We start from the raw sequence: 24,464 nt of genomic DNA on the forward strand, positions 1-24,464 counted from the left end.
ACTTATTAGATGGGTGGATAGTCTCACAACTGACCAGCAAACTTAATCTCCAACATAAAATGCCATGTTCCCAGTCATGAGAATGAGCAAGGGATCAATGACTTCTGTGACCTATACAAACTGGTATACAGATACAAGGTAGACAGGACCCTGGGCAACAGCAAGATGTGGCCGAACTCTCACTCTAAAGGAAAATGACATTTTTATGATAAAATAAGGTTTTATATATACTTACCAAGTAATTACATAGCTATTAGTTTCAACTCGTATGGCAGCTAAAATTTTGAAATTGGTTGTAGTACTACTTTCGATCTGGTTAGATGACTAGCCCCGCCCACTTTCAGGGAAAGAGAGGAACAACTAAGCAAAGAGCTTCAGTTTGTTTATGCCCTTCTGCCCATGCAAGGGGAGGAGGGAGGGCTCCAATCATGTAATTACTTGGTACGTATATATAAAACTTTATTTTATCATAAAAATATCATTTTTACATAAGTAACTTATAAGTAATTACATAGTTGAATCCCAAATTGACAGGGGGTGGGATGCATGGACATGTCTACTCCAAAACACTAGTAATGATAATGAAAATGAGAATAGAAAAAATTCCTAGCATTGATACAATGCTTGTTGTTCCTTACCTGGTGCGAGAGCTACTTTAGGAAGATACTGCCTCTGGATGGTGCTCCTCTTATCCTGTGAAGTGCCTACTACTTTAGTGGGAACTTTGCAGCGAATAACATTTCCGATGGCTAGCAAAGTATCCAATATTGCCCATGCCCTGGGTGTAGCACCACAAATAAAAACCAGAGAAAACAACGCTGTCACCTACACCATATAATTAAAAACCACCACCCATCTGCTAAAAACCTGGTGGGCACTCCAGGTACACATTACCCCCAGGCTCCCCTAGAACTGATACCCTATGTCAAGACAAAGAGAAAAAAGGATGGAAGGATGCTTCCTACACTTCTTCCCCAAAAACCATGCCTGCCACTGACAACAGACCCAGGGTATTGCAATTTTCATACACTGTTTCTACTTCCCGCAAGTAATGGGTTGCAAATATTGAATTGCACCTCCAATAAGTTGCTTGAAGAATGGAGGAGAGAGATAAATTGTGTTTAAAAGCTAACGAAGCAGCAACCATTCTGACTTTGTGAGCTTTGACTTTACCTGAGGGTAAGACATCTTCCCCAATCAGAGACTGTGCTTCTGAGATAAGGTCTCTAAGAAAAAATGCCAGGGCATTCTTAGATAGTGGACGAGAAGGGTTTCTCACTGAGCACCATAGGTTACTCGCCGGTCCATGGATTTTCTCAGTTCTGTGCAAATAATACCTTAATGCCCTTACAGGAGAAAGAACTCTCTATTCCTCATCTGGTCCCAAAATCTCCATCAGATTCTTAATAATAAATGAACAAGGCCAGGGTTTAGACAGGGTCTCATCCTTGGCTGAAAATCCATGGGTAAAAGAACAGATGGCATCCCCTTGGGAGAAGCCAATACTCATCAATTGCGGGAAGTTCACCAACACGCTTAGCGGTTGCCAAAGCCACAAGAAAAGGGGTCTTCCTGGTGAGATCTCTTAGTGAAATTGAACGTAGGGGTTCAAAACGGGGATTAGACAGCCGTTTGAGATCCACATCCAGGTTCCACGAGACCACTCCTATCTCCTTCTGCTTGGCTGTGTTGAACGACTTAATGAGGTCGGATAGATCCTGGTTCGAGGATAGATCTACTCCCCTATGTCGAAAACAGAGCCCAGCATGGCTCTATAGCCTCTAATAGTAGAGGAGGACAGACCTCTAGAGGACCTTAAATACAACAGAAAATCTGCTATCTCGCTATAGGTGTCTGAGAAGACGAGATGTTATGTCTTCTGCATCAAGCATGAAAGACTGTCCACTTGGCTTGGTAGACTTTGCTAGAGGACTGATGTCTACATCTAACAGCCTCTGCAGCCGATCTTGAAAAGCCCTTCGCTCAAATGAGCTTCATGACAGTCTGTATTCTATCAGGGCCAGAGTGGACATTCCTTGATGGAACCTCCTGAAGTGGGGCTATCTGAGTAAACGTGGCTTTTGAGGGAGCAGTCTTGGCAAAGCCACCAAAAGCCGAGAAGAACCGGGAACCACTCCTTCGAGAGCCAAAAGGGGCTAAGTCACTGACATATTTTGGTGGGTCTGGAACTTGTTTATGACCTCCCTCACCATGCTGAACGGTGAGAAGGCATAAAGTTCTTTGTTTGGCCAGTCTTGCAGCATGGTGTCCATGGCCCATGCAAGAAGATCCAGGGCTGGCGAACAAAACAAGGGAAGACGATGATTCCTGGAGGTCGCAAATAAGTCAAGGATCTGCTTTCTCAAAAGTTTCCACAGATCTCAGCAATCTAGAGGGTCCAGGGTCCATTCTGTGGGGAGAACCTGTCTTTGGCAGCTCAGCTCGTCCGCCAGTACATTCAACCTTCCTTGAATGAAATGTGTCAGGATTCTAGTCTGATTCTGGTCTGCCCAGAGAAGAAGGGCCCTTACCTCGCAAAGGAAGAAAAAGTAAGTCCATCCTTGCTTCCTGATATAAGAAAGGGTAGTGGTGTTGTCCTCGTGTACTGTCACTGTCTTGTTGTGAACTTCCAACACGAGGAACTGTAGCCAAAGATGGACTGCCTTTAATTCCTTGACAGTGATATGCCAACTTCTTTGTTCCAGGGACCATGTCCCAGAAACATTCTTGTTCCCCAGAAGATCTCCCCAACGTAGGTCTGACATTTCTGAGCAGAAGTCTAGGTCGGGGCTCAGAGGGAGGAGAGACTTCCCTTCTAACAGCTTGTCTTCAGAATTCCATCACTGCATATCTTTCTTGATCTCTAGGGTCACAGAAAAAATGAATGTCTGGGAATTTTCTTCTGTCCCAGCTGGCCCTCAGGAAGAATTCTAGAACTCTCATAAGAAGTCTGCCCAAAGAGACAAACTGTTCTATAGAGGCTAGAGTTTCTACAAGACTCATCCACTTGTTGGCTGAGCAGTTTTGACGAGAGAGAAATTCGTTGACCGTCCTTAGGCAGGATTCTACTCTCTTGGGAGATGGAAAAACCCGAAAACTCTGAAAGTTTATCGTCATTCCCAAATACAGGCAGTGCTCGAGTTAAGATAATTCGCCCTATGATAATTCGATTTGGCGATGGGGGTAAGCAATTAATACAAATGGGACAATATTTATAAAATATTTAAAAAATTCGTGAGGGAGCAGGCAGCAGTGTACCATCAGGCACCAACAGAGACCAAATTACAATAGACCAACTTCTTTTCCTCCATCTCTTTATCCCATCTTCTAGTTACAAAAGTAAAAGAGAATGATAAAAATATTGTTGGTAACGTTATACTCTTGCACAAATGTGTACAGCCATAAACAACAGACTGAGAAACTGCTACAGTGCCCGCAGAAAGTCTTGTTGTAGCTGACACTACAAGAACAGTTTCTTCCAAAAACCGCACATGCCTCATATTTCCAACGAAAAAATCGTGAGCCAATAATTTGGTATTTGCAAACTCGTTATCCCTTCCTTATAGCGTGGGCGTACGTGACAATTCTCTCCTCATCTTTTCAAGGTCGTTTGGAACAGTAATTCTCTTGAGTTACTGCCAAATTTTACGTGTTTCACATGAATTTTTTTCCAGTAAAGAGGCCAATTACCGTGTCTGTATAATGCCTGGAGTTTATACTTCATTTGAAGATCGTGTGAAAGTGATTGAGTGTCACAAATTAGGCTCACAAACTAAAGATATTGTTAGACAAACTGATGTGAACCCACAACAGTGCAGCACATTGTTGCCAAGTACCAAGCAGAAGGCAGCAACCATGTACTGGAGCACAAAAAAGGGACTGGTAGGCCATTAAAAGTGGGTCAGAGAACCCTTAATGTTCTTAAAGGGGAGGCAGAAGCTCACCCTACGTATTCTGCCAGGAAATTTAAAGAAAGCAACCCTCAGCTCCTTGGGGAAATGTCCGTTAGGACTATTCAAGGTTACTTATCCAAGAGACTGAATTTTAAGAATATTGTGGCACCAAAGAAGCCGTTGTTAACTTCAGCACACCTGAGGAAAAGGGAGGCTTTTGTTAAAAAGTATGGTGGATGGGATATACATGAGTAGCAGCGAGTCTGCTTCAGTGATGAAGCAACTTTTTATTGTTCTGGTGGCAGTTTTTACAGAGTTTGGCGCACTTCTACAGCCAACAAATTAGACTCCAAGTTTGTTAGGCCAAGGGAGAAATTTCCTCAGAGTGTTATGGTGTGGGGGTTTATGGGGTATGGCGGTGTTGGGGATCTTGTGATATTCGAGAAAAATACCAAGGTGAGTCAGCAGATTTATTACACCATTTTAAACCTCTATTTGGAAGATAGTTTTACCAAGACGGGTTGCAGTATTTTCCACCAAGACGGGGCTACCTATCATACAACACCATTGATAAAAGGGTGGTTAAAGGATTGTGGGGTAGAATTCATTGAAGACTGGCCACCTAATTCCCCCGATCTCTCACCAATTGAGAACCTATGGGCCATCATAAAACAGCAATTGCAGAGCGTTGACGTGTCAACTCCTGTAAAACTTGCTGCTACCATCAAAGTTGCATGGGAATCAGTCAACACTGATCCCTGCGAGAGGCTGATTTCATCCATTCCTATCCGCCTCCAAAAGTGTAAGAAAAATCATTATAATGTTACAAAATACTAAGATGTAATTGGTGAGTACAGCAATAAAATTTCATGTCTTAATTTATTATAGTTTTTTTCTACCTATGCTTAAAGATAAGTGAAAGCTTTTTACATACAAGAAATCACTACTCTGACAAGATTTTCCACGGCTACTGTATTTTGCTAATAACAACCGAATCGGATAACAACAGCTGTTTTGCTTGTATTTCAGCTATTGTACGGTACTAATCAATTACTGTAGTTATGTTACAAATGACCTTAAGTAGAATAGGACTAACATATTTTTACATTATACCCTTATTTGCTATGGATAAAAGATCAGCAAGGAAATATACTGCTAAATTTAAGCTGCAAGTTGTAGCTGAAGCTGAGAAAACAATGTTCAAGCTGCTAATGACTATAAATTATTGTGTATCGGCAACATGGATGAAACTCGACCATAAATCAAATTGGAGAGAAAGTATTTTAATCAAAACTACTGGGCATGAAAGAACACATATTACTGCTGTTTTCACACCGATAAAAGATAAATATGTAAAGCTCCTATTATGATGAAATCAAGTGAAAATAGCGAACGGAATCTTGATTTTTTTACACAAAACAAACATGCCCCAAACGGTCAACGTCATCTATTAACAAAAAAAAATTAGCTAAATTAATTTCACGACACGTATTTAAGTTATATTTCAACTTACAAACACTTCGTATAACAAAAAATAACCTTGCTAACTAACAGCAAGAAAAGCACTCTGAATGAGTCAAACATGGGGAAATAAACTTATCACGTAATCGATTTCCAAACCAACACATTGATTGCTATGATCGCAATTTATAATACAAAAGCAATATACGAATATATACAAATATATTTGTTTCATTATGATCTTGTACATACTCAAATAGTGGGATATTCCTGGTGTGGAATTCATATAGTTCCCAATCTGCTTTATAAATGTACACTATTGGATATAGTGAAGTAAAGCATAACATTTTAAAAGATCCATAGGGAAGATGCATATTCGTTATGATGATGTTTGTATAATGCAATATTAACATGTGAATATGGAGTACAGTATAATGTAGGCTTAGCTACTATATATGTATACGATATACCATAGTGTAGGCTAAGCTAATTCTTGTTATTCAATTTCTCTTTGTACTGAAATAAGTCAATCTGCATGAACCTCCATAATTAGCTGATATTAATAATTACTATACCGTATATGTATAGAGTATACTTAATAATGTAGGATTGGCTACCATATATGTATACATGGTACTGAATACTCTAGTGTAGGCTAGGCTACATTCAAGAGGTGTTTTTTCAACAAACGATGGGTTTTTTTAAACCTAACCCCATCGTAAGTAGGATAATACCCGTCTAGAATCTCCTGTGTCAGAGTCAGCTGGGACTTTTGCATCTTGATCAGTAAGCCCACGTCTTGGGCTAGGAGAAGGGTTTTCTGAAGGTCCTCCGTACACTTCTCCTTCAACTGAGATCAAAGGAGCCAGTCGTCCAGATAAAGGGAGATGTTGATCCCCATAAGATAGAACCATTTTGCAAGAGGGGGGCAAGAACCCGATTCATCCAATCTCCCTGGCAAATGGACGATAGGACGGTCTGGTTCGTTTCCATCCCGAATTTCATCTTCTGGACGAAGAAATTCAGGGCTCTGCTGTCCAGGATGGGTCTCCAACTTCCTGATGACTTGGAGACTACAAAAAGATGGTTGTAGAACCCGAAAACTGACGTCTTCGACCACCTCTATTGCTCTCTTCCTGGGGAGGGATGAAACTTCTTGACAGAGGGCCAAAAACCTCTCCGAGCCTACTGGGTGGACAGTCAACGCGATGGTTGCATTGACTAAGGGTGGTTTCTTCCTGAACGAGATGGAGTAGCCCTCCCTCAGGACTTCTACAAGATCCAATGTTCTGCTCCCTTCATTTCCCATCTTTCCCAAAAATTAAAAGTCTGGCTCCTACTGGAGTATGGAGGACAGAGTCCTCACTTCCGTGAGGAAGGCTTGGAGGAGGACTTCTTAACGGCACGAGATAAGAAGCGGACATTCGAGCGAGGTCTGGAGTAAGCCCTTTGTCCGCTACCATGAAAGGGCTGCAGCTAGAGAGAAGATGCTGTCTTGGCACCAAAGGCAGTCATCTCCTTAGGGCATCTAGCCGACTGGGCCAAGAGGTCCTGCGTTGACTTCTTTTGAAGGGCTGACGCGATCTCTTGAACTGTAGACTGAGGAAACAGGTGTTGATGGTCTATTGGGTAGAAGAAGAGCGCTGACTTCTCCGAAGAAGTAACCCCCTTAGTGGTGTCCGAACACCAAAGCTCTCTCTTCTTGAGCACCCCCATAGCAAAGAGAGAGGATAACTCATGTGAGCAGTCTCTAATGCCCTTATCAGTACAAGAAAGGACACCAAGCCAATCAATGGCACAATCTTCAGGCAAAACAGAACTGTCCTTAATCTTACGTGCAAGGGCTGCCAGGACCACTCCAAGAAACTCAGGACTTCAAAAACTTTAAAAAGGCTCTTGAGGAGATGGTCCAGTTCTGTTGCAGAGAACATCACTTTGGCTGAAGAAAAACACGACCTTCGGGATTAATCAATCTGCCGAGAGAAGTCCCCTAGGAAGTTCTTTGTTGGAGGGGTGGGTAGAGCTGTTGCCTAGCACACTGTTGGCCCAGCGTTCGACTCTCCTACCGGCTAATGAAGAATTAGAGGAATTTATTTCTGGTGACAGAAATTCATTTCTCGTCATAATGTGGTTTGGATCCCACAATAAGCTGTAGGTCCCATTGCTAGGTAACCAGTTGGTTCTTAGCCACATAAAATAAATCTAATCCTTCGGGCCAGCCCTAGAAGAGCTATTAATCAGCTCAGTGGTCTGGTTAAACTAAGATACACTGTACTTAACTTAGTCCCCTAAGAGGAGGCGGAAACTCCCAAGGAACGAGCTTCTCCCGAGGCGTAAGATAAGTACCTCCTTCAAGACAGCCTGGAAGGAGGAAAACTGAAGGAGGCTTTCCCCTGCTCTCTCTTCTCAGAGAGTTAACCCTCAGCCTCGGTTAAGGCTTTCCTCACTGAGGAAGACTGTGCCATCTTAGGAAGCCTTTTTGAGTCTACAGGCTGGTTGCTCATTAAAAAAACTGAAGCTGGCGAAGCCAGTTCCACTGGCAGAAGAAATAAAGAAAACTAACTTATCAAGGTCACATAAGCCGAAGGAGGAACGTCCTGGTCTACTTCCTCTTCCACATCTGAAGACACCAGGGACAATGACAAGCCTGCAAGAGGTTGGCGAGCCGACAGCGCCTTCTTGAGCAACTCTAAAATGCAGTCAAGTTGGCGCTAAATGGGAGCCGACGACGGACCAGCAACTGCTGGCGCCTGAACACCTGAGGCAATTGTCTGAAGAGGTGGCAGCTGAGCGGGGGCTGGCGCCGGGCGCTTGGCAGCTGGCAATGCAAACACTGGATCTGGAGCCGCGCACTCGAAGGCTGAGATTGGGTGTTCGGGTGCTATTGGGCACTCGAACACTAGAGGGAGCTCAGGAGCTGCTGGGCACTCGGGAGCTACTGGGTGCTCAAATGACTACAGAGTCTTAGACGAATATGAAGCAGAATGCTTGGGAGCCGAATATTGGCTCTCTACCTCCGGGCACTCCAAAGAAAAATGCTGTGGGCTGTCCCAGTAACTGCAGGACAGATGAGGGCTGTGAGCAGGTTCCCTGAACCTCTTGCAGGGCACCGGAGGAAAGCGCGACACATATACTGTACGCCTTTTTAATGACTGTGGTTCGTCCTTAAAACGCCAATGGCGCCTGGGACTAGACTAGAAGAAAGTTAGAAAAAATGCGACACACTTCCACAGAGTCGCCCTGCCAGTGGCTCTCTGTCGTGACCTGGGATGCAACAACAGGTCCGACTGAGGGGGCGACTGCCCTTGGGCAGACCCTACCAACCTCCCTTGTGCTACCAGTATGACTCCTCCCAGGTTTAGGGGAGTATGACAGTTACTTATGCCTAGGAAAATTGTGGGGACAAGCAGCCACCTCATCCACTGCCACTTCACTTGCACTTTTATTACTCATCTTGTCCATTAGGACTCTCACTGAAGACCCCAACTGGGGCCTAGTACTCACTATCAAATTAAACTTTTGATCAAATCTCGACTAGAGGCAGGCAATGGGATTGGGTTCGGAAGTATGGGAGCCAGGTAAAGGAAAGGGTGGAATAGTCTGAGGACTGGGAATGGGAGACACGATAGACAAAGGTTCAGAAACAGGAGAAACAACAATATCATCTGAAGACATAATAAAATCCTGACTAGCTAAGATCTTACTATTATTGGCTCTAGCAGCTGCCTTCCTCTTCCTGTCTCTTTCCAGTTTAGCTAAATATGACTTTAATTTTTCGACTTTTTGCTATCCTAGTCTTTACATTCTTCACAAGTCAAATCCACTGAACATACCTGTCCCTACAATCTGTGCAAAGGGTATGTGGGTCGTAAGAAGCCTCCGTCAACCTTGTATTACAGCCCTTGCTGCAATACCTAATACTGGATGAGCTTGAGTTGGACATCGTACACGAGACAACTATCAAAAAGGCCTAAATCATGAAAAAATTGTCCCCAATTGTGAAAATAGGTAAAAAATTGATAAGTCGGTCATAAACAACCTAACACTGACTAGACGTGCCGAAAAGGCTACTAAATGAAAGAATATACATCAAAATTGGGCAAAAATCATCAACCAGAAAAGCAAAGAATTCCAAAATAAGCTGCTGCATACAACTGGTCTGCAGTCATAAGCCAGCAGAAACAAACTGAAGCTCTTTGCCGAGTTGTTTCTCTCTTTCCCCATAAGTAGGCAGGGCTAGTCACCTACCCAATTCGAAAGTAGCATTACCGCTAATTTCAAAATTTTAGCTGCCATGTGAGTTGAAAGTAATAGCTATGTAATTACTTGGTAAGTTACTTATATAAAATTGAAGAACCATAACCTACTCAAAAAGAAAGGGAGCACACAAGTTGGAAGGTTGCTAACACCTAGGTCAATTATGGAATACTGGGTTTATTATCTATAAAGGTCTTCCCCAACCCCCAGGCCCCATATTATAAGGGAGAGGGAGGTGTGGTCATTTTATTTTTTGTATGCATGTTTTGCCTCTCATTATTCCCAAAGACAAGTTGCAACTTATGAGCCAAACCTCTAAGATATGATTTTCACCTGTGAAACTCACCTCCATTATGGCCCATTCCAGGACATACTCAAGGGGAAAATGATCTGTATCAACGTATATGCTTTCAAAAGGCAAAGTTCTAAAAGCCCCTGAGCATATTCTCAACCCCATGTTGTGTACAACATCCAGTCCCTTTAGCTTGGTTTTACAAGCTGAGGAATAAATCTGACAGCCATAGTCTAGCTTAGATCAACATAGAGTCATATAGCCTCAGAAGGGATTTCTTATCAGCCCCACAACTAAATCTAGAAACAACCTTTAAAATATTCAAAGACTGTTTAACATTAATATTTAGGGCATTTATGTGGCTGGCCCATGTTAATTTATGGTCTAGAGTCATCCCCATAAATTTTCCTTCATTTTCATAAGGAATGATATACCCTTTTAGACTTGGTGTGGAAACCTCTTCCACACACCAGCACCTGGTAAATCTTACTGCAACTGTTTTGGAAGAGGAGAATTTAAAACCATTCTCATCTGCCCACTTAGTAATAGCATTAATAGACCTTTGCAAATGTTTACATACAGACAAAGAATCATATCCTGTGCAGTATATTGCAAGGACGTCGACAAAAAGCGAGCATTTAACAGGGGGCGAGATTTTTTCAACCACACTATTTAATGTCACTGAAAAGAGTGTTACACTTAAAATGTTTCCTTGGGGAACTCCCTCCTCCTGCATAAAAGGTTGGGAGAGGGAGTTTCCCACTCTTACCTTAAAAAATCTGTCTGTTAAAAAGGAATATATAAACCTGATCATTCTTCCACATATGCCCCATCTTGTGCAATTGTTTCATGATGCCAATTCTCCAGGTAGTGTCATATGCTTTCTCTAAGTCATTCTCCAGGTAGTGTCATATGCTTTCTGTAAGTCAAAAAATATGCTGATGGCCTGACAGTGTTTGGTGAATCCTTGCTGGATTTGGTTAGTCAGCCTCAGCAAGGGATCAAGTGTGGAGCAGTTTTTCCTGAAACCAACTGAAATGGCGATATTAATCCTTTGGTTTCCAGGTGCCAAACTAGTCTGGTATTTATCATTTTCTCCATCAGCTTACACACACAGCTGGTAAGAGCTATTGGTCTATAGGTGGTGGCTTGGGAAGCATCTTTATTAGGCTTTTTGATAGGAACAATTATGGATATTTTCCAGCCCTTGGATAAGGTTCCTGTTTCCCATATTTTGTTTAAAATCTTGAGTAAATATTTTTTGGCATCATCTGGGAGGTGTTTAAGCATTTCAAATACAATTGTATCCTCACCTGGAGCTGTGGATTCATTTGAGGAGAGCGCCTCACGAAATTCTCTTAGGGGAAATTTGCAGTTATATGGTTCAGATTTTCCCAAATCAAATTTCAGAGTCATTTCAGAATTCCTAATTCTTTGAAATTCTGGAGAATAATTGTTAGGGCTGGAAACTTTAGAAAAGTGTTTTCCTAGCTCATTGGCAACTTCAGTGGGCTCTGTGATTAGAGAGTCATTTATTTTTATTGAGGGTAATGGTGACACAACAAATTTTCCACTCAGTTTCCTTATTTTGTGCCACACCATTCTTAGTGGGGTCTTGGAGTTTATTCCATTAATATAGTAAAGCCAACATTCTCTTTTGGCTTTTTAATAAAAGCCCCGCTGCTTGGCTAAAGCACGTTTGTAGATTAATTTAGACTGAGGGAAGCCACTAGTTTTGTAACATCTGTGGCACTTCCCAGTCACTTTCCTCAGAATACCACGTCTTATTCCACCAGGGAACTGCAGGTCTACGAGGTTTGCCTTTTGTTTTTGGAATCGAGTCTTCAGCACTCTTCAAAGTAGATCCAATAAAGTAATCATAGGCATCTATATGAGTATGAAAGGACTCAAACTCCCTATCTAGATTGGTACCCTTACTGAATTGATCCCAGTCTGCATCCTCTACCTTCCACTGAGGTAAAACTTCAGATGGAGCATTTACAGCATATTTCAAATGGATCGGGTAGTGATCACTTCCATTCAAATCTTCATTAACAGACCAACTGAAATGAAGGTGGATACTTGTTGAAGAAATACTAAGGTCCAGTGCAGAGAAATGATTATCATGAATGTTGTGGAAAGTCATTGATCCATTATTATTATTATAGGGTAACATCATTCCTGTCAATAATGTCTTCAATTAATTTCCCTTTACTGTCTAAAAACCGACCTCCCCAAAGGGGGTTGTGGGCATTGAAATAACCTAGGAGAAGTAAAGAAGTTGGTCAATTAAGGACTGAATATCTCCAATGTTAAAACCAAGGTCTGGTGGAAGGTATAAGGAGCAGATTGTTATCCTCTTTTCCAAAATGACTGAAATAGCAACAGCTTGCAGAGTTGTATTTAGTTGTATTGTGGAGTGCTGTAGAGATTTAAAACTTTAAGGTCTTCTGTACGGGCTCTGAGACCTTTACAGTTCCACTGAAGGATATCGAGCATGAATGCTAAGGTGGTAAAATGTGCTACTTTCCACTCCTTGGAGGGGAAATACTGTTCCTAGGGTGGAGTGGGAAATTCTCCTTATTGTTTTCTTAATCCCTTTTCATGTGAATTGGAATTCAAGGTCTTTGGTTGATCTTCATATTTTTTATTATGATCCTGATGTTCAGAATTTCTACTGTGATTCTGTGCATCACTAATCCTATTTGTTTTAGGCGGCAAGACTGAACTGAACTCAGATGTTTCTGTTCTGAATCTACTTTTGGAACTACCTTTCTAGGAGGAGAGATCTCTTCCAAAACACCGAACCCATTCGAAGTTTTTATTGTAAAGCTATCATTATTTGGGGAAGTATTTCTTGGGTGCTTCTTGGTAGTTGTAATTATAGCTTTGTTATTATTTTTGTTTGTGGCTGTGACGATTGATGGCTCTGAACTAGCTCCATCTAAATGGGGTTGTTTCTTGAACTTATTTTTGTCTCAAGTATTTTTAGACCATCTTCCTGAATTATTAGTTGATTTTGACACATTTTTGGAGATGAATTGGCAGCTATCGTAGAAGTGGCATTTGTATCGACTTTGGAAGATAAATTTTCTGTGCTTTTTGGAAGTACAATTTTTGGTATTGGACTCCAAAGCACTTGCCAATGAAAGTTTCTGACCAGTTTGGAGATTTTCATTACTATTTACTGTCAGAGGAATAGTAGGTTTACGATATCTATTATCAGATGCAGTTATTGGTGGCCTTAAATTGCTAGAATTTTTCATAAGTTTTATTGCAGAAGCATAGGTAGAGTTGGCACTTTTGTTTGCCCCCATTACCGCGCGCTTTGCTTCACTGATGCTGACATGTTCGTTATCAGCCAATGCCAACACTTCTTGTTCAAATCTATATCTGGGGCAAGCCCTATAATCTGGAGGGTGATCACCCTTACGTAGGAAACAGTATCAGGCTGCTTCACACTCATCAAAATTATCGTGCTCTGCAGAGCACAAAGGACATATGCAGGGCACATAGGACATCTTTTATTGTTGTCACAAGTTTTGAATGTGGCCATATTCAAAGCATTTGCGACACTGTTTAGGATTTCTTTTATATTTTTTAACCTGCATCCTCTCATAGCCAACAATGATTGTATCAGGTAGGTAATTGGAGGAGAAGGTTAAAAGGATAGCTGCATCGTCACCTAGTTTTTTAACGAGATACACAAGGAGGACATCGATGGAGAATCTCCTCCTCTTTAAAAACATGCAAGTCTTTTGAGTAAACTACCCTTTTCATTGTGTTAAAGAATCTGTAAGATGAAATACATTCAATAATTCCACTTTCAGGAGGTTTAAAATTTTATAGAAGAACTGTCTGAGTCTCATTACCAGCTTTTATTAGAAGGTTCTTTCCCTAGTGTTTTAAATTTCCAATGGGAATGGAACAAACCTTATTCTCAATGCATTCAGCAGCTTTTATTAAATTTTTCCTTTCCTCCTTGTAGATAGCAACAAGCCATAAAGGGGGTCCATGTTCTTCAGTCTTAGGAATAAAATCAAATGGCTCATCATTTAAGTTTTTCATTGAAAAAAATTTCGTGCTGGGAACCGAGTCATTTTGAATGTGGCCATGCGGTCTTTGTTGTGCCTCACTAGCTTCTAAGGGAGAGGAAAATTTACAAAAGCAAAAATGACTGCTTACCTTTTTATAGAATCAATTTAATTCTTTCCACTTTCCCAAATTGTTTTACTACACTGTATAACCATTCATAATCTAATGACAAGCCTACATTCGTGCAATAAAGGATCCTATTATTTGAATCAAATCCACCAGATTTACCAACACCCTGGTGTCTCAATGTTTGGTTCTGTCCAACAGCCAAGCTCATATCCATGTTCATGCCAGGAGTCGTTGCCAGTGCTGCCAGAAGTTGTTGCCAGTGCCGTTAAATCGTCGGATCCAGGGGAGGGAGAACTAATAGCCAAATCTATAAATTTAAACCAGTCCACACGTAGAAGTCCAAAAAAGTGCACACCTGACACCCAAGAGCCCCTGCACAGACCCCAATGGCACATCAAAAAGGGAAAACCAGGCAGCTTCTACTGCCCAGCTTTCCCACCCCAACACACTGACAAAGCCCGTGAAGAGACCCCAAGACACCAAGCATGCACACAAACTGGCTCATCCACCCACCCAAAACTGCTTGGTTATCTCAAGAAAGTATCGCGGATCAGTCAGGTATTCACATTCTCCACCAATGGCACAAGTGAGAGTTAATTCCCAACAGTCCACCCTACACCCTACCCTTTCAGGATAACACCAATACCCTTGCAGTGGCCCAGGTATAAGCCAATCCGCCTGCTGGGAGTTCTGCTCCTGCTAATGGGGGCTGACTCCCCACTCCAACTGTACTGGTGGGCTTCCAGACAAAAGCCAGGAGTCCCACCCACAAAAACCAGCCCCCCCCCCTTCCTATGGGCTGATCCCCGGAGATGGTTCTGCCCTCAAGATAGCAATGGGAAAAATCCCATCACCATCTCTTAGGTTCAAACCATATCGGGTGGCGACTCAACCACCAAAACTCCCAAAATTAGCTTTGTATGCAAACCCCTTCCAAAAAACGATCCCTTCTCAGACTCACCTAAGCAGTAAAATTTTGCAAATGTGGAAATGTCCACACCATGTAAACCAAAAAACTATGTAGGATGATTCATCAGGACCGGGCCCAAAGACCAGGGTCCCTTAGCTCCTCACCTCGTCAAGGCGTCCTACTTGAGGGGCTACATCTTTTGAGCACCCATCACAGATCCTAAGAAGGTCCAAGGACTTTTGGGTTATGTCCCCAAAGTAAAGCAAGGCAAATGTTGTATGTCGACACCAGACATCTGCCCTCTATGGCTGAGCAACCTGAAGTTCCTCTGAAGGACTAGGGATAGGGCAATACCCTAGTCTTCCTTGTAATGGGCCCAAATGTTCACTCAATCACCCCCATAAAGCCAAAGTATAAGGATGTTCTTACACATCCCCTTCTTTTGCCAGTCAGTACTAACAAAAAAGATGTTGACATTCCAGACTGACAGGTCAGGTCCTTTTTGGGTGGGTCAATCAACAAAACTTTCACTGGAAGCAAAACTTCTCATCCGGATCACCACCAAGTCCTTGAGGGAAAGAATTGTGATACTTTTGAATCCCTCACCAGAAACTAATAGTTTCTGAGTATTTACCACAAACTCAAGTATGAAAAAGAGCAAGAGAAATTCCAAACCCTCCAAATACTGGAAATAATATACAACTCATCAACACATGAGAATCACATCCCTCTCTGGAGGTTATATTTTCCAAAGTGGGTAAGCCTGTTCACAGGCCCTCACTCCAAGAAGAGCTTCTCTTAACTAAAATGTAGTCCGCTTTCTGCGGAAGAGAAGCTCCAACTGTTGATAGACCATATAACAAAATTACAGATGATGCCCACTTTCCCTGATACATGGCAGTTGAGGACCTCCCTAAGCAGTCAGACATCTCACGTGCAGTCCTGCAAGAAAAGCTTCTTTGTAGAATCTCCAACACTCTGGGTCTCAGAATGTCCCTGGTGGGTCCTCATTGAAGAGATTCTCCAGTGGTCCCTTCTTCTCTGTCAGCCTCATATACTAAAGCACCACCAGTCTGTCCAGACCCCAAACCATTGTGGCTGGAGGCTCTACGAAGAACTGGAACTCAGGATTCCTCAGCCAAGGACAAGTGGTCCAAGAATACAAGAAAAGATGGGTCAGCTGGAATGCCTAGGTAAGGCCACATCTTTTTAAGATATTGTACTCCAAGTCCAACATACCTGGAATGGCCAGTGAAGCAGCAGTAGGAGCACAGATGTGTGTGTATGCTCTTATCTCAGGAGATCATCACACAGTCCAAGGTTGTCACTTCATGAGTCAAGAGTATTCACCCAACAAGGATACTACCAACCAAACACTTTTCAGCTTACCCATGTTTCCTGCCAAACCTCTTCCACTCCCTTGAAGGGAGAGTTAGGGCTGCATGTCCTACCCCTGCAGAAAGAAAAAAACTGGTGGGGAACCACACAAAATGAGAACAACAAACAGCCACACACCTTCCCACTTCCTACACACCACAGCTCACAAACACTTTTCTATGGAGCAAAATCGAACTTCAAAAGACAACATAGTGAAAAGGAGTCTTCAATAAGTAAATTGTAAAATGTGCAGTAACATCTTACCACAACCACAGCCAAAGGAGAAAAGTGCTAGATAACAGCAGGAATGGAATGGAATACAGTATAGGATTTAGGCCAAAGACCAAGTGCTGGGACCTATGAGGTCACTCAGTCCTGAAAGGGAAATTAGGAGTACAAAGGTCTGAAAGTCATAAACAGAGGAAAACCCTCACAGTTGCACTATGAAACAACTGTTAGGAGAGGGTGCAAAGTAAGATGGAAGAAAGAGAATATGAACAGAGTTACAGTAAAAGGAATGAACGGGGCTGTAGTTATGGGCTGAAGGGACACTACACAGAACCTCAAGTAATGCTTACAGTGCACCATGTGAGGTACACTGACAGCACTACTTCCCTATGGGGTGGATTACAGTAGCTGCTTGGGGGCTCCCACAACTAAACCCACTACCAATTAACCACTTTGTTACCAAGCTTCACTGACCACTTCCAGCTTGTGCTAAGGAATAATACTACCTATAAAGCAATGATTTGTATTTCAACAGGATCAAATCTGGCATTAATTTCAGAGTAATACACTAACAAGTCAGTTCTAAAATCTGTAAAATAATCATTTGCAATCCACAGAGAGAGAGAGAGAGAGAGAGAGAGAGAGAGAGAGAGAGAGAGAGAGAGAGAGAGAGAGAGAGAGAGAGAGAGAGAGAGAGAGAATAGTTATTTAACAATACCACCAGTCACTCTGCTAGACTCTTCTAGGAGCCTCCTGAAGGAGTTGTTCTTAAATGAGATTTGAAAACATAGCAAGATAAAATTCAAGAAGTTAGGCAACCAAAGAGGTCAGATGAAGAGTAAGACAATGTAAGAAAAGCTGTGATCACAGGTATGTTGCTATGACCCTCACGTGTTGCATTCAGATTGCCACAGAGCAAACTGTAAGCATTATCCTTGAGAGAGAGAGAGAGAGAGAGAGAGAGAGAGAGAGAGAGAGAGAGAGAGAGAGAGAGAGAGAGAGAGAGAGAGAGAGAGAGAGAGAGAGCAAACTCAATGAGATTTAAAACCTTACCTCTTTCAACTTTCTGTGCCTATTATCCATTATATGTTTTCTACACACCGCTAATGAGTCACAATGGTAATCACATAACCGACAAAAATATTTAGCTTTTGGAAACTTGAGGGACTTCTGTAGACATAAAAATATAAAAAGCAAATAAATGGGAGGAAAAAACTTTTACTAATAAAACATTAAAACAATATTAACAATATTCCAGTTTTATATAAAACTTCCATCTCCAAGAAGGGCAATTCAACATTAAATAAGGGGTTGCACTTGCACTTCAATTGCAAGTTTAATTTTACCTTTTTGAGGGGATATAAAAACTGCTCTTCAAGTTCTGCTAACACTTCTGGACTAGGAGGATAATCTGGAGCTTCTGTATCTGGTGCCCCACCACTATGACCAACCATGGACGTATTCATGTGTCTTGGACCATTTGCACGTAATTCTTTGTGATCCTTGGACATATCCCGTATGTGATGATGGTTCCGTGGACTATTGCTGTAACCGCGATCATAACTGCCAACTCTGTGATTACCTGGACTCCCGTAACTGTCATGTCGTGGTCTTATTTCATGGTATCTGTGAGGTGGAGTCCTATTCTGATCATACAGCCTTGGGTGGTTTCTGCTAGGACTTCCATAACAGTCTCCTCTATGATTACCATCATGATATCTGCCAAAATTTTTGAAGCAAAACCAAAAAATTTATCAAAAAGAATGCATTTGCTCTTTATTCTAATAAAAATAATGGTAGTTTATTAAAAAATGTATAACACTGATACAGTACATATCTTTACATACAATATATAAGCTGGTATAAGTACCATACCTGTGACTATCCCAACGCTGTTGTCTGGTTGAAGGACTTCCAGACCGATCCAAATGGTGATTATTCATAGGTTGGTCCTGTTACACAAACAGTAAAACAAAAAGTGAGTTCACAGCTACAAAAATATATACAGGAAAGGCCACCAACTAAAGTGTGCAGAAGATTACAAATACAGATTCCTCTTATTTACTGTGTTTTAACAGTTAACATTTGGCTGTCCCAAACCAGCAAATATGATGGCCACTAAGGTATTCATTGACAATGCTACTCCTCATGAAATACAACCATCAAAATGAGAAAAACTATTGATCCCACCCTTGATTCAACCTTTGTGACCAAAACTGACAGAAACATCACAAAGTGTTTATATAAAATAATCCACTTCCTTGAAAAGCCTACAAAATGCTATGTTTCACTTTAAACACCTGAGTACCAAGGAAAATTAAAATAATTCTGCTCCCCTAAATAGTGAGACATCCCTCCTCAGTCTCACCTACATTACTGTTTAATTGCACATCTTAAACTCACTAACCCATGACTGCAATTTTTTTTTAATTATCATTACTGCTGGTGCATAATCCCTTTAGTTTTACGCACAAAACGTTCAAAGAAGGCTTAATGAGAGAGAGAGAGAGAGAGAGAGAGAGAGAGAGAGAGAGAGAGAGAGAGAGAGAGAGAGAGAGAGAGAGAGAGAGAGAGAGATACTTCAATATCTAACTACTATACACCAAAGAACCAAATACTGAAGAGAAATGTAAAATCCCCTTCCCTAAATGCTCACTCCTAAAGTCACTTTGACAGCTTTAAAAGTACAGTAAACCCACCGTATTCATGGGGGATGCGTACCGCATGCACCCGCAAATAGCTAAAATCTGTGAATACTTAAAACTGCCTATTTAAGTAGTTCAAATAAAAAAAAAAACTAAAAATGCTTATACAGGTATTATCCCGCTTACAATGGGGTTAGGTTCCAAAAAACCCATTGTTTGTTAAAAAAAAAAACATATCTTGAATGTAGGCTAGCCTACACTAGGGTATTCAGTTCCAGGTATACATATATGGTAGCCTAGCCTATACTATAAAGTCTACTCTATACATACATGATATAGTAATTATTAATATCAGCTAATTCTGGAGGTTCATGCAGAATGACTTGATAATTCAATACAGAGAAATTGAATAACAAACAAGAATTAACTTAGCCTACAATATGGTATATTGCATATATATACAGTAGCCTAGCCTACATTATACAGGCAGTCCCCGGTTATCAGCAGGGGTTCTGTTCTGACAGCATGATGATAACCGAAAATTGGCGATTTTCGGCGCTTATTGGCACCGAAAATCAGCGATTTTCGGTTATCGGCGCCTATGTTAGGTATGTATCAGCGCCAATACCCAATTATCGGTTCAGATAAGTGGAAACCGGCAATTTTCGCCCCAAAATTTTCGGCCCCGAAAATTGCCAATTTTTGTAGCTAGACAAGCGCCGTAAAACCAGATCGCTGATAACTGAGCCCACCAATAACTGGGGACTGCCTGTACTGTACTCTATATTCACACACTAATATCGTATTATACAAACATCAACATAACAAATATGCATCTTTTCCATGGATCTTTTAAAATGTTATGCTTTACTTCACTGCATCCAATAATATTGTATATATTCTTATATTACTTTTCTATTAAAAATTGCGATCATAGCGATCAATGTTTTTGTTTGGAAGTCGATTACGTGGTAAGTTTATTTCGCCATATTTAACTCAGTTCAGCGCTTTTCCTCCTTCTAGTTAGCGTAAATGAATCTCTAGGTACTTTATTTATATGGGGCAAGGTTATTTTTCATTATAGGAAGTGTTTTTAAGTCAAAATATAACAAACATCTAGTTGTGAAATTAATTTAGCTATTTTTTTGTTAATAGATGACATTGGCCATTTGGGGGCAAGTCTGTGTAAAAAAAATCAATATTTTGTTTGCTATTTTCACTTGATTTCATCATAATACAAGCTTTAAGTATTTATCGTTATCAGTGTAAAAATACCAGTAATACACGTTCTTTCATGCCCAGTAGTTTTGATTAAAATACTTTTCTCTCCAATTTTATTTACAGTCGAATTTCATCCATGTTGCCGATGCACGATAATTTATGGTCATTAGCAGCTTGAACATTGTTTTCACAGCTTCAGCTACAACTTGCAGCTTAAATTTAGCAGTATATTTCCTTGCCGATCTTTTATCCATAGCGAATAAGGGTATAATGTAAAAATATATCAGTCCTATTCTACGAAACGTCATTTGTAACAAAACTACAGTAATTGTTTACTACCGTACAATGGTTGAAATACAAGCAAAATGGCTGTTGTTATCCAATTCGGTTATAGGCAAAACAACAGTTTCTCGCTCTGTTGTTTATGGCTGTATGCATTTACACAAGAGTATAATGTTACTAACAATACTTTTATCCTTCTCTTTTACTTTTTTAACTAGAAGATGGGATAAAGAGATGGAGGAAAAGAAGTTGGTCTGTTGTAATTTGGTCTCTCTCGCTGCCTGACTGTACGCTGCTGCCTGTGACCTCACGAAATTTTAAGATATTTTATAAATATTGTCAGATTGGTATTAATTGCTTACTACATTGCAAAATTGAATTATCGTAAGGCGAATCATCGTAACTCGAGCACTACCTGGATATCTGAGTATTTTAATAGTTTTATTACAAAAAGTGCATTTAGACATGAAAATTTTATGAATACAGTAATTCGTGAATATTTCTCAGTGAAAAATACTGTGAATGGGCAAATTTCCCACGAATAATGTGTATATATCTTCCACAGAGAAATCCGCGAATAGGTGAGTCCGCGAATTATGAGAACATGAGTACGGGGGTTTACTGTAAAATCCACACACAAGCTATTTTTTATCAGAATCCCCACAATCAAATTTACTATAAAAATTACAATACTAAATTCCTAACTAGTGATATTTGCTAAGTGAAAAAAACAGTCTCTGAAACTATCTGATAAATACCTGTATCTGTCTGCGTTGTGGAATATTTTGTGGGGGAGATCGTACGCTACACTCAACAACTTGTTTCTCATCATCTTCAGTCGGCACTCCAAGAAGCTGCTTTATCTGGTGTGTTGCATCATACTTCCTACCCTGCCAAACTCCATCGTCTCCTCTGTTGTCACTACCTCCCCCACTTGGCCCATCCATGGTCACAGTTTAAGGGTGCTTACTGGGGGAGAGAAAGAGAAGTTTCAAATTAAATTTTCCTCGTGATATTTGGGCCAATAGTAAAATATAGGTCGACCATCACTAATCCAGCATCACTGGGACCTACAGGATGCCCAGTTAGTGATTTTGCCAGATTACAGTGGTTAAGTTAGAATACACTTAACCCAACAGTTAACCACCTCATCCTCCCTTTAAAATATCCAGTAAATCTGTACAACCTGGTTAACAAGGAAAACAGAAACATTAAATGAAAATCAAGTGAAATGTTGATGAAGCACAGGCAAAATACAGACACCACCCTACTTGCAAAACAAGTTACATTCCGGACAGCCGTTTGTATGTTGAATTGTTTGTAAGTTGGTTACTGTATTCTTCATGTCTATTTAAGTACAGTATGGTATAAAATATGATATTTTTATGATAAAATAAAGTTTTATATATACTTACCAAGTAATTACATTGCTATTATTTCCACTCGTGTGGCAGCTCAAAATTTAGAAGCCATACCAGCGCTTTTTTTGTTTTTGTGTTGGTGACAGCCCTGTCCACGATCAGGGAATGCTAGGGAACAAGAAAGCAAAACTGCTTAATTCATTTATACCCTTATGTCTGTGAGAGGGGAGGAGCAAGGTCAAGGCTTAGAAGGATCCTCAATCTTAGCCAAGAAGCCAAGGGTAAAAGTGCAAACTGCATCTAGTTGGGCAAATCCTACTCATTTGTCGATGGCCTGAAGTTCACTGATAAGCTTGGCCATGACCAAAGCAACAAGGAGTACTCTTTATTTAAGAACTACATCAAGATTCCAAGATACAGTGTCTCTATTCGGCTACTTGTTAGTCTTGAAAGATTTAATGAGATCTGAGAGGTCCTGGTTAGAGGACAAATTTATCCTTCTATGTTTGAAGACAGAACTGAGTAGAGCTCTGTATCCTCTAACAGTGGAAGGAGTGAGCCCTTTGGAACTTCTTAGATAGACAAGGAAGTTTGCCATATCTATTACAGATGTCTTAGAAGATGAGGTGTTACGTCTGGCACACCATCTGCTAAAGACTGTCCACTTAGACTGGTAAAGTTTAGAGGAGGACTGACATCTGCACTAAGCGACAGCTTTTGCAGCCGCTCTTGAAAAGCCCTTTGCTCTGACAAGTCTTTGGAGTCTGAAGCCTGTCAGAGCAAGAGCAGATGACCCCTGGTGGAACCTCCTGATGTGCAGTTGTCTGAGTAAATGTGGACTTTGCGAAAGTAGCCTGGGGAAGTCCACTAGAAGACTCGGAAGATCTGGAAACCCTTATTTTTGAGGCCAGAATGGCGCTATCAGGGTCACTGTCACATTGGGATGCGACCAAAACTTGTTTAGCACTTCCCTGACCATGTTGAGTGGTGGGAAGGCATAGAGGTCCAGGTCCAACCAATTCTGCAATATGGCATCTGTCACCCATGCCAGAGGGTCCAGCGTCGGAGAGCAGAAGAGAGGTAGATGGTGGTTCCTCAATGTGGCAAACAGATCCAGTACTGGTCTGCCCAACAGCTTCCAAAGGTCATCACAGACTCACGGATCTAATGTCCACTCTGTAAGGAGGACCTGTCTCCGATGACTGAGTTCATCTACTAGGACGTTCATCTTCCCTGGGATGAAGCGAGTGAATATTTTCACTTGATTCTGGTCTGGCCAGAGCAGGAGATCCCTCGTTGCCTCGCAAAGGGAAAAGGCGTGGGTCCCGCCCTGTTTCTTGAAATAGGCAAGAGCTGTGGTGTTGTCTGAGTTGACTACAATTGCCTTGCCGATGACCATGTACTAGAGGGCTAAAAGGCCTAAATGGATGGCTTTGAGCTCCTTGACATTTATGTGAAGGTTCCTCTGACTTGGGGACCATGTCCTGGAAACCTCCCTGGCCCCCAGAAGGGCTCCCCAACCTAAATTTGAGGCGTCTGAGAATAAGTTTAGTTCTGGGTTCACAGGACGTAGCAGCTTCCCCTCCGAAAGCCTTTCTGCAGACATCCACTATCGCAGGTCCAACTTATCTCCATTGTGATGGGGAATACAAAAGAGTTGGGATGTGTTCTTCTGTCCCACCTGGCCCTGAGGAAAAACTGCACAACTCTCACATGGATTCTGCCTAATCTTACAAACTGCTCGATGGAGGCCAGTGTCCCTAATAGGCTCATCCATCGATTGGCAAAGCAGGATGGGAGAGCGAGCAAACTGCAGGCAAGATTCTATCCTCTTGGGTGACAGAAATATCTGAAAATTCTGAGAGTTTATCTTTATTCCCAAATAGAGAACATCCTGAGTTGGTGGTTGATAAAGATTCCTAGCTCTTGGGCGAGGAGAATGGTCTTCTGTAGGTCTTTCCTGCACTTCTCCCTTGATGATGAATGGAGGAGCCAATCATCGAGGTAGAGGCAGATGTTGATGCTGAGAAGAGGGAGCCATTTTGTGAGGGGCTATAACCCTCATGAACACTTGAGGAGCCATAGATAGGCTGAACAATAAGGCCTGAAATCAGAAAATCCTGTCCTCGAAGACAAACCTTACAAACTTCCTGGAGTCCGGATTCACTGGGACATGGAAGTATGCATCCTGATTGTCATGTGTTACCATCCAGTCGCTCTGGTGAACAAATGATAAATGGACTGGTTCGTCTCCATCCTAAACTTCGTCTTCTGGACAAAGAAGTTCAGGGTTCTGACGTCTCAGACAGGCCTCCAACCCCCTAATGAATTGGGGACCACAAAAAGACAGTTGAACAACCTCTCTGTAGAGCC

At 41.4% G+C, this 24,464-nt stretch overlaps 1 protein-coding gene across 4 annotated transcripts in view; it reads right to left on the reverse strand.

The window, feature by feature from the left end:
• LOC136826930 (terminal uridylyltransferase 7-like) overlaps positions 1-24,464 on the reverse strand; it is a 182,577-nt gene that overhangs the window by 118,643 nt on the left and 39,470 nt on the right. For all 4 annotated transcript variants that reach the window (XM_067084507.1, XM_067084509.1, XM_067084511.1 and 1 more), the window contains exons 2-5: positions 21,489-21,699; positions 18,458-18,534; positions 17,929-18,301; positions 17,636-17,752 (exon numbers count right to left, since the gene is read on the reverse strand). In XM_067084507.1, the coding sequence (XP_066940608.1) occupies positions 17,636-17,752; positions 17,929-18,301; positions 18,458-18,534; positions 21,489-21,677 (756 nt within the window). In that variant the 5' untranslated portion in view covers positions 21,678-21,699. The remainder of the gene's footprint in view (positions 1-17,635; positions 17,753-17,928; positions 18,302-18,457; positions 18,535-21,488; positions 21,700-24,464) is intronic.

The sequence above is a fragment of the Macrobrachium rosenbergii genome, chromosome 41, assembly GCF_040412425.1.
Source record: "Macrobrachium rosenbergii isolate ZJJX-2024 chromosome 41, ASM4041242v1, whole genome shotgun sequence".
NCBI classification, from domain to species: domain Eukaryota; kingdom Metazoa; phylum Arthropoda; class Malacostraca; order Decapoda; family Palaemonidae; genus Macrobrachium; species Macrobrachium rosenbergii.